This window comes from Rhinolophus hipposideros (genome assembly GCF_964194185.1).
Source record: "Rhinolophus hipposideros genome assembly, chromosome: 4".
Taxonomy (NCBI): Eukaryota; Metazoa; Chordata; class Mammalia; order Chiroptera; family Rhinolophidae; genus Rhinolophus; species Rhinolophus hipposideros.
The window spans coordinates 103,109,611-103,124,698 of record NC_138050.1 but is presented as its reverse complement, the minus strand read 5'-3'; the positions used below and the strand labels follow the sequence as shown (position 1 = coordinate 103,124,698).

At 35.0% G+C, this 15,088-nt stretch overlaps 1 protein-coding gene across 2 annotated transcripts in view; it reads right to left on the bottom strand.

Moving 5' to 3' along the window:
- Positions 1-229: 229 nt before the first annotated feature.
- COG6 (component of oligomeric golgi complex 6) overlaps positions 230-15,088 on the bottom strand; it is a 64,219-nt gene continuing 49,360 nt past the window's right edge. For both annotated transcript variants that reach the window (XM_081046080.1, XM_081046081.1), the window contains 2 exons: positions 13,794-13,873; positions 230-1,778 (listed from right to left, as the gene is read on the bottom strand). In XM_081046080.1, coding sequence (XP_080902206.1) covers positions 1,631-1,778; positions 13,794-13,873 — 228 coding nt within the window. In that variant the 3' untranslated portion in view covers positions 230-1,630. The remainder of the gene's footprint in view (positions 1,779-13,793; positions 13,874-15,088) is intronic.

The window sequence follows — 15,088 nt, the reverse complement described above, 5'->3', positions numbered from 1 at the left end:
AACTGCTTCAGAAAGTGGCAAGAACGATGGGATGAGTGTGTTCCAAGCACGGGGGAGTATTCTGAGGGGGATTAATGGCAATGTGTCTTTTACTGTAATAAATTCTTTTCATTTAAACATTCACCATATTTTTTGATCACACCTCGTGTACTATGCTTCCTTTTCTATTAGTACATTTTCTATAAACACTTTGATGAGATGTATAAAAATACTGCAATGATCACTGCTCTAGAAATAGTTTAATATTTTATTTGCGAAAACTACGTAAAAAGTCAAATATACTTTTTTCCTAGAAAACAAAGGAATTCACTAATAGTAAGGTAGCAATGTTTCTTCACAGTAGAAATAAATTATATAAAATGTAAGCTCTTGATTTATATCACATTTTTTTTCTATCTTTTATATATCACACAAACTCATTGGAGGAAAAAGACTAAAAATACAGATTTATACCAAAAGAGATGACATATAATCTTCTGGTACCAAAAGAGTCCCTACTTTTTTAATATAGATAATCATAAATTTCAGATAGATGAACAGGCCATGTTCTGTAAATACTAATTTATTATATAAATATTAATTTCATCTTACTACTTTTCAAAATATCTCAACCTAGTCAATTTTTCCCATATGCCTCAGTTTTCTCATTTATAATTTAGGGACTTATCTCGTTTTATGGATTTATTAGAAATTAAGAGTTTACTAATTGTCCTCAAAATCTGACCAACAAAGCAAAGTCACATGAAACACACTGAGATTTATTTTTAAAAAAAACAAAACCCCAAAAAACAGTGATTTTGAATATTACAGGTAAAATTCTAAAGTCAGAACTCAAATCGTTCTGTGAGGGAACACCATGGAGGAGACAACAATGAGTGTCAATTAGCAATTGCTACTCTGGCCTTTTTCTTCCAATGTTAGAGTAGATCATTATTTCCTCGGTTTGAAGATCAGGGAAAATGTGCACTTGGTTGCATTTAGAGTCCACATTGTATAAAAAAATACCTTGAAACACTAGACTTACAAGCAGCACAGGTTGCCTGCAACCTAAAACCCATTCGAAGTGCTCGACTTCACCTTGAATTCAGTCCAGGGCACACAAAGTGGAATCCACCCTGTTTAACTTATTTCTCTCCCCCTTTTCGCTGAGTGTGTATTTCTGCTCCTCAGCTTAAGTACACCTATCACACTAATAACTAATGAGAAAAAAATTGAATCTTTAGATAAAAAGACATTTATTAGGTCATATCCTCCTACTAAATCATAAATTGAATTTTTTATGTATAGTTAACTTAAAACTAACCTTGTAACAAATCCCCAAATCTCTTGTATGACTTTTCCCCCATACACTAATATTTCAGAATAGTGGGGGAACTGCGAGTTGGAGAGGCAGCTAGCAGAGAATAGGGCATCTCCACATAGAGAGAACAGAACAATGCTAACTCAGGTCAACTTATGTCTCTTCCACGTTACTGTGACCATAGCAAAGCAATTACTGGGACTTACAATTTTATGATGCAAAGAAAACTGTAACCATCACATTTCAAAGTAAAGATTAACAAACTAAAAACCAAGAAAACCGTCAGCGTTTGGGGGATGCAATGTTTTGCTAACACATGCGATAACATCCTCAGGAGAGAAGCGTCTGCACTTGCTGAGGCGATCGGTGTAAGATACTCTCTGGATCTTTGTACCCATTGACCGGATTCATCACGGCGGCATGCACTTCTTCATAGGCCCTGCAGACTAGTTCTGTAGACTGCTTAATGATCTGCTCTCTAGTGACAAACAGACAAAATGTGAAAACACAATCTGGAAACACTGAGAACTTTAAGAAAGCTTTGTATTTGGGCCAATGCCTCCCATTTTCATTAATTATCACAGATACTGTTTAAAAATCATTGTGCTGCTACACAAGTCACATATCTTGGTTTTGGGATAACACATTTTATATATATATTAATGATTAAATCTTCCCCATTAGTATGTAGGTTGCCCGAGGGCAGGGACTATTTTGTTCATTGGTGTGTCTTAGGGCTAGAACAGTGCCTGATTACTAAACACAAAACAGAAACCATGACCCACTATCAATATACTGATTTTGCAAACACAGATGATAACACATTAAAGAAAGAGGCCTATAATTATTCAAATTATTAATACTCCAAATCTCATAATAATTTATAATAAACTGCTTTTTCACCTATCAGACACACCTTGTTTTATTGCTCTCCACTTCATCGCACTTCACAGATGATGCAGTTTTTACAAATTGAAGAGAAGACCCTCCACCAGAAAAAGGATTCCTACTCGCTTTAGCTTTACCGTGGTGTCAGGAGCAGAACCCGCAGTAGCTCCGAGGTCTGCTGGAAGCGTTTATGCTAACAACCACATCTCCTACATTTCTCATCTCTTTATTACCAGGCTATAACAATGGGGCACTTCCCTACATCAAGTCACAGCGTTTTCACAAATACGCATTTCTATGTAAGCACATAAAAGGATAACAGAAATAGGTTTAGGCGAACTGAAGCTAGTATTTTTAAAAATATATGTGGCCAGAAAAAAGAGCATTGGGTTCATTAAATCTGCATCAGCTTTCCCCATATTTTCATGACATTTACTTCTTGTTATCCCCAGGGACTTCTATTTATATATTACTACACTTAGCGATGAAAACACTTTTTTTTTTTTTACAATAACTAAATTTAAATTTAAAATGTGTCTTTCAAGCTTTACTCCCAAAACTACTTTTCTTGCTGTTTCCTACTTCTGTCAATGTCATACCATTTTTCATCACCTCAGTTCAGACCCTAATGAACTCCTGACTGTAGGATACAAAAAAAAAACCCAAAACTCTGATCTGGTCTTTCCCCTTCCAGCATTTTCCACATTCAATCTATCATAAGCACTGTTCGTCTTTCTAACACATACTGTTTATCGTGGTTCTTCTAATCTGAGGCCTTCCTTTAAGGAGCCTTAATGGCTTCTTCTCATTTCAGAGAAGTCAAACTTTCTTACTCAAAATCCTTTAAAAAACCTTCTATGTATCACTGCTTCTGCAGTTCAGAACAACTCCTAAATGTCCTCTGTGCCCTGTTCCTGCTGACTTCACTTCCTTTGCTCTGGTTTCTCCACTGGCCTAGAATGCCCCCCTCCTCCCCTCCATTAAATGCCCTTAATTCTCAGTAAAAAATGTATTCTCTCATCCAGCAAGTCTTCAGAGCCAGAAATAATTACTCTGTTTTTGGAATGTCAATGACTACAAGAAGACATCTGTAAGACTCTTGGTGACTTGAAACAATCTGACATTTCCCAAAATTTGCTAATGCTTCCAAAACGAGAGTTGGTAACAGGCAGATAGGCTAAGTGAATTCTCTGAGCAGAGTGGAGAAATGCTGCAGGTGATACGACCTTTTCTCTTGAAGGGATAGGGGTGGAAACTGGTTTGGAAATCTACTTAACCAAATGAGGCTTCGAGGTATTTTTTGATCTATCGATTGGTGATTATTCCTATAACTGATTGAGCCTATTAAATATGAGTGTATCAAACTGAGGCAAAAATTATTTTCTAAAAATGAAATCGCTGAAAAATACTATATGTATTGGTATTTTAAAAGTGTGTTAAATCTAATATATATTTGATACCCATTTTGCAAGTCAAATAATGGATTTCAGATACAGCATTTAGTCCTTTATCTAAAGCAGTAAGACAGATTTTAGGGTGTGTATAAAGCACTCATTATTTACATCTCATACTCTAAAATCTATACTCAATCTAAACATAGTGTATATTTATACATACCGTTTCCCTGAAAATAAGACCTAACTAGAAAATAAGCCCAACGTGATTTTTCAGGATGACATCCCCTGAACATAAGCCCTAATGTGTCTTTTGGAGCAAAAATTAACATAAGACCCAGTCTTATTTCAGGGGAAACAAGGTATACCTAACAAATACACAGAAACAAGGTTATTCCTTCTGCTTCAAGTTTATATCAAAATAAGGTACAATAATGAATATAAAATACAATTTTTAAAAATCTAGAGTAACTGGTGAATGTAGAATTATTGAAAATTTTGAAGTAATGAATTTTAAATTTTATTTTCAACAGCAAATGATGAAAATTTTGAGGTTTACTTAAGTTTAGTTGTCACTCAGGGCACAAACCTATTTGCAGGCTAACCTAGCTTACAAATGTCTGTAACTCATCATGCAGCCGAAAAATCATTATAAATCTGCAATGGAGGAAAACTAAAAGAAAGCAATATTGCTAAGACACAATGAAGTAAAATCAAGCCAATAAAACCAAGGAAGAGTGTATAACTTTCAATGTTGCTGTGCGGTGGTAGAGGCTTTCTCACTCCGCTTCTGGGTTCAGGAAGCCACCAGGACAGGGAGGGGAATAAAACATGAACGTGGCTGTGCTAAAGAAGATGAGACATGAAAGCTCATGGAGCAGAAGGCCTCCGCGTGGCAGGACAGGAGAAGGGGCGGGAGGAACCATTCCTGCTGGCCCGTCCTCTGCTCAAGCCCACAGGACGGAAACGCAGTGGAAGGGGGATTCTCCAAAGTGAACCTGTGAGGCCCAAGAACTGGGACTGACAGCGATTCCATTTCCTGGACAAACGAGGGACTCATGGCCACCTGCCAAAGCCAGAATCAGGTCCCTACACTCAACTCATTCACTGACTTCTGACGGTGGAGATAAAGGGGACAGTGGAGGTCACTACTGGCGGAAAGCGGGACTCTAGCTCAAGCCCTGCCACCACTTACTGCTGCCTAGAAGCAGTAATTTAACCTTTCCAAGACTACTTTCACCACTGTAAATGAATCGAACTGCATAGTCCTGACAAGGTACATCCAGCTTTTAAATTATACCATTCCATTTAGAGTGAAAAGCATTTTAATGAACTGCAATAAAAAAATTTGTGCGTCTATCTATTTATACACATACCTGTACATACATACACATACATTATTTGGGGGAACTGGGTTCCCCAAATGATTTATAAGCATACAGTGATTTGTATATGAATGGGTGGTGTTTCTGAAGTACTAAAAGGTTTATTTTCTTGCCATTTTACTATCCCCTTCTTTTTACTTATAGTGATAATTATTTTATAAGTTCATCCTTTATCTTAAAAGGTATCTGCATGTATCTGTATTCCTATCTATCTATCCGTCTGGCTGGCTGGCTGCTGTCTGCCTTGTGTCTTGGCCCAAATTATTCACTAACAACTATTTGAAATCCAGAGTTTCAAACAATGAAAAGTCTTTATAGTCACAAATTCAGTATTCAAGATGGAAAATTTTCAGGTACTCTGTAACTAAGTACAAAATGACCAACAAATCATCTCAGTCATGTGCTTCTGAAAACTTGGAATGTCCTGCGCTGATCACCTCACTACAAGTGGAGACAAGCGGTAACTTTTCCAGTCGTGGATGCTGGGTGCTGGCGCTAGCATGGGCACGGACCTCAGATTTTACTTGCATTTTGATCAAGCCCATAGCTGATGGAGAGAGAGTACTTTTAGAATTGTTTCTGTAGGTTGAAATTCTTAAGTCTTGCTTTTCACATGATTAACAGAGAATGGAAAGAGGCCAGTTGCAAGGGAAGAACTTTCATTTCAATGTAAGCTATGATCGTCTATAAAGTTAGACTATTAACTTTCTTGGTCTCTTTACTACGTACCATTAAATTCTCACAGGTAGTCATTTATTAAGTGGTGCCCTACTGACCTTTGGACAGTTTAATATGCCTTTTAGCGCAAGTATACCTTTCAAAAATTAAAAATAAAAACCACACAAATAAAGAATGAAACAATGTCAAAAACTTAATGTGTTAATGAGAAAATTATAAAATGGTAAAGCTGGTTCACAGAACATTTTGAGGGACTGGTCATTTACAGGCATTTGAAGAGGAAGCTTAGAATAGATTAGATACAAAAATGGGTCAATGTCCCATGAAGCAAGAAAAACCAAAAACAGTAAGACAAAAAGCCATGAGTCCTTTAGTCAACAATAAATAGAGAGTCAAACAATGTCCATTTCCCTCAATAGTTAAAGAGTTCTGATGGGCCTGTTAACAATGCGTATGTGACAGATAACCCTTATGTGAGGTAGGTGGCCTTGGCATGACACTTAAAGGACACGCTGTTCTCCCAGGCCCTACCTGCCTGATTTCCAAATTTTGGAAAGTCTTTCTTATATTTAGAGAGTAGTTTGTGATACTAGTGTATCATACACCAAAGATAATAATCATGTAGTTAATCTACCACTAGAAAAAGAATTGGAAGAGTTGAGCTTGTTATACGATTTTACAGAAGGGCAACATTTTTCAGTTACTCCTGCATCAGAATACCATACATTAAGAAATTCAATTTGTCCAGTTATGTCACAATGACTTAAACATCTAGTATCATAAATTTAAAAGATTACTAATAAGGATTAATACATAACTCAATGAAGGTATCATTCTCATGTTAAAATATGTGCATTGAAATTAAGTGCATTTTAAATAAATATTTACAGCACTGAGTGGCGATAAGAAATGAACTGCTTACTTCCAGAATCAGTGAGCCTATCATTATCAGAACTTTAGGGCTCTGGTTGCAGTAACAACATGATACAACTTTCATTATAATGAACTCACCATTTCTAAAAATAACTTATTTCAACATTAGGGTTCTTCAATCATGAAAATGGAGCACAGTTAAGAGTGCACTCGAATGTGCCATAGGAGAAAAGAACGTGTTAACAGTTTAAGCCTGGACACTAAGAAAAAAAGATAATATACTTATGAAAAATAGATTGGTTAAAGAATGTACATTTTTATTTCTATTTACCACAATATACATTAAAGATGTTACAATGGGTCGAGTCAATGTTTCATCCTGGACCAGCTTTCTGTCACTCACAGTAAAACCAAAGCATATTTTACATGAGACCGAGGTCACGTATCTCACACAAGTGTTTCCTACCACATATGCCTAACATTTTAGAGCGTCTTTTAAAAATAACAAAATAATATAATCTCAACAAACAAAGAGTGAATAAAAATACAGTATAGGCCAGTGTTAAAGAGAATAGGTTCCGGAATCAAAAATACTGGACGCAGACCTTGACTCTACTTCTTACAAATTTTTTGACTTTGGATCAATTATTTAACCTTTCTAAGCAATGTCCTCTTCTGTAAAACGGAGATCCTAATTTATAGACTCATTGGGAGGATTAGGTGAAGTAATCCTTTAAAGGATCAATCACTCTGCTTGAGGAGTTCAGATTAGACTATGGGGGTTTGTGTGTCGCTGATGGAGAGGGCAGGGGCGGAAAGAGAATAGTTCAAAGGCTAATGACTAGTGGTGACTGTGGAGATGGTCAAAGTGACCCGTGTCCTCTCACATACTTCTTTCTGGATAACTATTTAATAAAGTGGTTCCATGGGAATTTTGACTGGAGTTATGCTGAATTTACAAACTATTACAATATGTAACCAGTCAGAAAATACCATGGAACTAGGTTGGAACACTGAAAATCTACAGCAAACAATTAATGATAAAACATCAGAAACCTTTTCATTAAAGTTCAAAATAAAATATGCACACTCACCATTAAGTCTAGCCCACAAAATGAATTTAGTCACAGATATTTTAAAAAATTAATAAAACTCATTAATATTTGATGTCTGTACCAAAAACAAGTGATGAAGTACTGGTAGTAAAATAAAGTGTAGTTGTCCAAATTCAAAATTAACATACAAAATTTAGTACCAGCCGTATCTAATTAGAACATGTAATAGGAAATAAAAGACCGTATCATATTAGCCCCAAAATTTTTTTCTAGGAATAAACCCAGTAATATTAACCTATATGGAAAATTATATGAAGAAATTTTATTGGAAATTCTAGGAGATCTGAATAAACAGGCATACCTTGTTTGTAGGTGGGCATATTCACTAGTGGCTTTATTTCCTTTTTGTTCATTCTTACATTAGCTTGAATGTTTTATATGCACTTGAAAGAAGGTCCGTTTCTGGAGTTGTGTGTGGTGCTCTATGCTTTTCTACGGGGGTGAATGGATTGGCAGCATCGCTCCGTTCTTCTACACCACACTAGTTTTCTGTCTACATTCTCTATCCATTACTGAGGGAAGAGTGCTGAAATATCTGTGACTGTCAATGTATCTGTTCCTTCTCAATTCTATGAAGTTATACTGCACGTTTTTTGAAGTTCTGCTGTTAGATGTACATATTTACTATTATACCTGCCTAATGATTCGATCTTATTTTTACTGTGAAATGTTCCATCTTTATCTTTGACATTATTGTCTCTGCTATAGTCTAATTTTTCTGCTACTATAGCTACTTTGGCTTTATTATGATTAGTATTTGCATGGTATATTCTCTACCATCGTTTCATTTTTAAACTACCTGTGTCTTTATATTCAAAGTGGATTTTTTATAGATAACACAATTGGGCCATTCTTTTTCAACCATTCTAACTAGCTCTGACTTTTAATTCGAGTATGTAGTTACTTACAAGGCTGAATTTAAGTCTATTATGCTGTTTTATATTTTCTCGTCTGTTCTTTTTTCCCTCCTTTTTTGCCTTTTGATATAATTGTTTTTTTAACATTCTACTTTATCTATTGGCATTTTAGATAATTTTTTTGTTTCTTTTAGTGCTTGCTGTAAGGTTTATAATCTACCTTAAAACAATATTATATACTTCATGGATAATTTAACTACCTTACAACATCACAATAGTATATTTCTCCCTCCCTCTTAGTCCATATTTTGTGTTTTTGTCAAATAAAGTTTTGTCATAAACTTTATTTCTCTGTTAAAAATTCGACAGTTCACCATTAGTATATTTTGTTTTAAACAGTCCATTATGTTTTATATTTAGCATTTCCTGTGCTTGGCTGCCCTCTGTATGGATCTGAACTTCCTTTGTCATTTCTTGCAGTGCAGTACATTGGTGATAAATTCTCCCCACTTTTGTTTATCTCAAAATGTGTTCATTTTGCTTTCAGTTTGAAAGATACTTTTGATGAATACATAATAAAAGCTGACACTTCTACCATTCAGCTTTTTAAAGATGATATTCTATTATCTTTCGGTTTGCACTGTTTTTAACAAGAAGTCAGTAGTATACTTATCATTGTTCCCCACAACTAATTTCTGGTTTTTTCCTTTGGCTGCTTTTAATATTTTTTCTCTTTATCATTGGTTTTCAATAATTTGATTATGGTGTGCTTCAATATGTTTTTTTCTGTTGAAGTTTATTTACCTTCTTGGGTCTGTGAGTTCATATTTTCCATCACATATGGGAAACAATATTTTACTTCTTCAAGTTTTTTCAGACTTAATCTCACTATGACACTCCAGTTATACACCTAAATTAGATTTCCTAATATTATCTTGCAGTTCACCAAGACTCTCTTCATCTTAATTCCGAATTTTTTTTCTACCTGTGTTTCAGTTTGGATGGTTTCCATCCTCCCTTCAAGGTGACTGGTCTTTCCCTCTTGAGTGTCCAGTTGGTGGTTAAGCCCATCCAGTAAATTTTCAGCAATACATTAAAAAGATCACACACCATGATCAAGTGGGATTTACTCCTGGGACGCAAGGTTGGTTCAATATCCACAAATTAATTAATGCAAAACACCGTATAACCAAAATGAAGGGTAAAAATCATATGATCATATGAATAGATACAGAGAAAGCATCTGACAATACCCAAGATCCATTTATGATAAAAACTCTCAGCAAAGTGAGGATAAAGGGAACATACCTCAACATAATAAAGGCCATATATAACAAACCCACAGCTAACATCATACTCAATGGTGAAAGGTTAAAAGCACTTTCTTTAAGATCAGGAACAAGACAAGGATATCCACTTTCACGACTTTTATTCAACATAGTATTGGAAGTCCTTGCCACAGAAATCAGATTAAGAAAAACAAATAAAAGGTATCCAAATTGGAAAGGAAAAAGTAAAACTGTCATTATATGTGGATGACGTGATAATATAGAGAACCTCAAAGATTATACCAAAAAACTATTAGAACTGATTAATGAATTCAGTAAAGTAGCAGGATAAAAAATTAATATTCAGAAATTGGCTGCATTTCTATATACAAACAACAAACTATCAGAAAGAGAAATAAAGAAAATAATCCCATTTACAATTGCATCAAAAAAAAACCCAAAAAAGCTAGGAATAAATTTAACCAAGACGGTAAAAGACCTGTACTTGGAAAACTATACGATAACTAAGAAAAAAACTGAAGAAGATACAGATAAATGGAGGGATATACCGTGCTCATAGAAAAGAAGAATTAACACTGTAAAAATGTCCATACTACCCAAAGTAATCTACAGATTCAATGCAATCAAAATACCAATGGCATTTTCACCAGAAGTAGAACAAATAATCCTAAAACTAGTATGGAACCACAAAAGACCCTGAATAGCCAAAGCAATCTCGAGAAAGAGGAGCAAAGTTGGAGGTATCATGCTACCTGTTATCAAGCTATACTACAAGGTTATCATAATAAAGCAACATGGTGCTGGCATAAAAACAGACACATAGGTCAATAAAACAGAATAGAGAACCCAGAAATAAATCCACACTTACACGATTGTATGATCAATTAATATATGACAAATGAGGCAAGAATATACAATAGAATAAAGACAGGCTCTTCAATAAATGGTGTTGGGAAAATTGGACAGACACATGCAAAAGAATGAAACTGGATCAATTTCTTACACCATGTACAATAATAAACTCAAAATAAATTAAAGACTTAAATGTAAGGCCCAAAACTATTAAATTCCTAGAAGAAAACATAGGCAGTAAGCTCTTTGATATCGCTCTTAGTAACATATTTTTGAATACGTCTCCTCGGGGAAGGGAAACAAAAGATAAAATAAATATGACTACATCAAACTAAAGAGGTTTTGCACAGTGAAGGAAACTATCAACAAAACAAAAAGACAACCTACTGAATGGGAAAATATATTTGCCAACAATACATCATATATGGGGTTAATACCCAAAATATATAAGGAACTCATACAACCTAACACCAAAAAAACAAGCAATCCAATTAAAAATGAGCAGAGGACCTAAATAGACATTTCTCCACAGAAGACATACAGATGGCCAACAGACATATGAAAAGATGCTCAACATCACTAATCACCAGGGAAATGCAAATAAAAACTACAATGAGATACCACCTCACCCCAGTCAAAATGGCCATCATCAATAAATCAACAAACAACAAGTGCTGGCGAGGCTGTGGAGAAAAGGGGTCCCTCGTGCACTGTTGGTGGGACTGCAGACTGGTGCAGCCACTACAAAAAATAGTATGAGGTTCCTCAAAAAAATTAAAAATAGAACTACCTTATGACCCCAGCAATTCCACTCCTGGATACTTATGCAAAGAAACCCAATGCTAATTCGAAAAGACACATGCACCGTTTTGCTCACTGCAGCAGTATTTACAACAGCCAACATATGGAAGCAACCTACGTGTCCACTGAGAGATGACTGGATAAAGAAGATGTGATGCGTATATATGATGGGGTATTACTTAGCAATAAAAAAGAATGAAATCTGATCATTTGCAACATGGAAAGTATTATGCTCAGTGAAATAAGTCAGACAGAGAAAGACAAATACCACATGATTTCATTTATATGTGCAATCTAAAGAACAAAATAATTGAATAAACAAAACAAACCCATAGATACAGAGAGCAAATTGATGGTCACCAGATGGGAGGGGGGTGGAGAGGATGCGTGAAAAAGGTGAAGGGATTAAGAAGGAAAAATTGGCAGTTATCAAAATTGTCACGGGGATGTAAAGTACAGTATAGAAAATATAGACAATAATATGGTAATAACTATGTATGGTGCCAGGTGGGTACTAGACTTACTGGGGTGATCACTTTGTAAGGTATATAAATGTCTAACCACTATGTTGAGCAATGAAACTAATATAATATTGTGTCAACTGTAACTGAACAATAAACTTAAAAAACAAAAAAAAATGGGACTCCCTGAGCCTAAGGCTGTATATTTTTAAATTTTTGATATACTCGTATATTACCAAAACTGCTGTCTAAAAAGACTGTACTAATTTATACTCTGACCAACATAGTATGAAAATTCCCATTTTCCCAGACCCTGTCTGTTAGCATATGACAGCAAACATTTAACTTCAGAAATCTGAAAGGCAGAAATTCTCATTGCTGTTTTAATTGGTATTTTTTTGATAATTATTGTATTTTCACATATTTACCATTTGCTTTTCTTTTGTGAATTGTTGAAACATACGGGGTCTGTTTTTCTACTCTTTTGTGCTGATTTGTGAGGTTTCATTCTATATTGAGGATAATATATTAAGGATAATTGTTACATAATCTGCAAATATTCTCTCACATTATTGTCTGTATTTTAACTTAGTGTATGTCATCTTTTTCTGTAAAAAACTTCAAAGGTTATATAGCTAAATTTGTCCATCTCTTCCTTATGACATCTGGGCTACACGCCATCCCTTAAAACACATTAAAACTTCCCCTCAATTATTACATTATGAGAAGAGTAATGGCATGTTTTATATTTAGTGATGCTCCAAACAACTCCACATTCAAACTCTATGCATTCAAGTGTGGTTAAATCTAAAATAGTTGAATGTATTTGGTTAAAAATTAAATAATTCAAGAAAAACAAACAATTTGAGACTTAGCAAAGTGGAGTTTCTTTTATAATCTCTTAAGTCTTTAGAATTCTGGTTGTGTAGATAGTATGAGGTCTTTTAGAATAATAAAACAAATATAAAACAATATGAAAGTCATTTACTCTAACCACACCTAATACGTGAATTCCCTAACTCTGTCTGAGAGAAAAATGGTCCACCCGACATTCAGCCAATTCTAACCAGTATTAAATTCTTCTGCATGTTGAGCCAAAAGCTGCCTCCTTGCCCTGTTTATTGCTATAGGCCTTCCCTCTGCAACGATAGAAAACTTGTGTACCACCTCTGTGCCAGCACACCCTTTCAGACATCTGACGTATTTTATTCAAGTCTGACAGTTTGTTCCTTACTGTACTTTTTAATCAATCCCTAGTGACTATTACAGAGAAAGCATTTAATACACAGATGGCTGAATGGAAAGGAAAAAAAAATAAACAGCTGTTAACTAATGTCCTACTTGTAGACAATTTTGTCAATACTTTTCTTAAAATCAAGAGACTCAGATAATATGATCTGTTTCTTCTAATTATAATATTAGAATGTTTTAATGTACATAGTTCTTTGTCCTGACCACATTCCTGGTAAATATGAGATACTGACCTATTTTATAACACAGCTGCAGGAATTGACTGGGTCCAAATCCATCTCTAACGCGGCTTATCGCCATTGCACAGTGAGTACGTGACTGCTATTCTGTGATGTTTCATGTCATTCCAACATGCTTGTTCATGTAAGGGACTTTGGTATTATGGCCAAATGGCTCCAATTATATTCATGTTCATTAGAAGAATCACTCACTAAATAGAGATTTGGGGGCTACATGTACACAAGGAATAAGTATGAACAGGATACGGTCAGGTCTCTTAGAGATGTTGAGGCAGGAAGAAAGGTTGAGAACTATAGATCTTCAATGGGAAAACTGCTATTCTTGAAAATGAATTTTTTTCAAAGAAATGTACTTGGTATTTAAAAATACGTGACTCTTTATGAACTAATTGGGACCAAAATGTACTTACTTCACTGTGGCACTTAGAAGGAAGTTCAGCTGTGGCATTAATAGGTTGTCTGGGGCTGACAGATAACGATCAAACTGCACCTAAATGAAACAGAGAAATGTAAAACAAAGTGCATATATTTGCTAACAGACATCTCAAATATAAGCATATCTCTTAGGGGCTGAATCTTAGGCAAGATCTCATATTCCAAATAACAAGTTCTTTGTGATCCAAATGAATTATTTCTTAAACATTCTAACTACACTCCCTAGCAGTGTCAACTTTTTAAAGTAGTCAGTATCACAATACTTACTTTTAAAATTCCGAGTCTAAATCATTCATCTAATCTCCCTCACCATGCTTCTGAGTAATAATATTAACAAGAAGTCAAGTCATCAGATTTCAAGTCTACCTTACTTTCTTAAATCCACTGTATGTGTTCATTATTCATTCATCTATTCCCTCAACTGCTATTTATCAAGCACCTACAATTAGAAAGGTACTGATATTGTAATATCAGCTAATGTACATATAATGGTGAACAAAAGAGGACACTCCCCGGCATCACAGAGCTTATGTAAGTAATAATGTAAGTAAATAATAATGTACGTAAAAAATAATGTAAGTAAAATAATATGTAAATAATAATGTAAGTAAACATATATTTACTAACTGTGTTAAATGTCATGAAGGAAAAAACTAAGGTGCTATAAAATATAAATCAGGAGGATGGACCAAGTCTATGTGTTTGGCAAAAGCATCTCTGCAGAAAGGACATTTGGAGTGAGACATGAAGGATAAGTATTAGGTCTAAGTGACGAGTGTGCAGTGGGGCTGCAGGAAGTGGGCCAGCATGGATGAAGGCTTGAGGTGAGAGAGAATGGCTAATAGCTAATGTAGAACTTGTATGGTGTTTAAGGTTTGTAATTCTTACTGTAAAAGCACTAGGGACCACTAAGGTAGGGGAATAATCTGACTTACGTTTTAAATTCAATCTGGCTGCAGCAAGAAGAATGGAATGGAAGGTTGTCATGGTAACTACAAGGACACCCAATAGGTAGCTACTACAGCATTTCAGACCACAAGGGCAATAAAGGCAGAGCGAAGAGGAGATATTTGAGAGAATGAGAGAGTAGAATCATCAAAATTTGCTTAGTGATAGGTAAAGGGAGTGATTCCCATATTCTGGATCTGTATACTGTGTTTCCCTGAAAATAAGACCTGGCCAAACAATCAGCTCTAATGCATCTTTTGCAGCAAAAATTAATAGAAGACCTGGTATTGTATTTTATATTATATTATATTATAAAGACGGG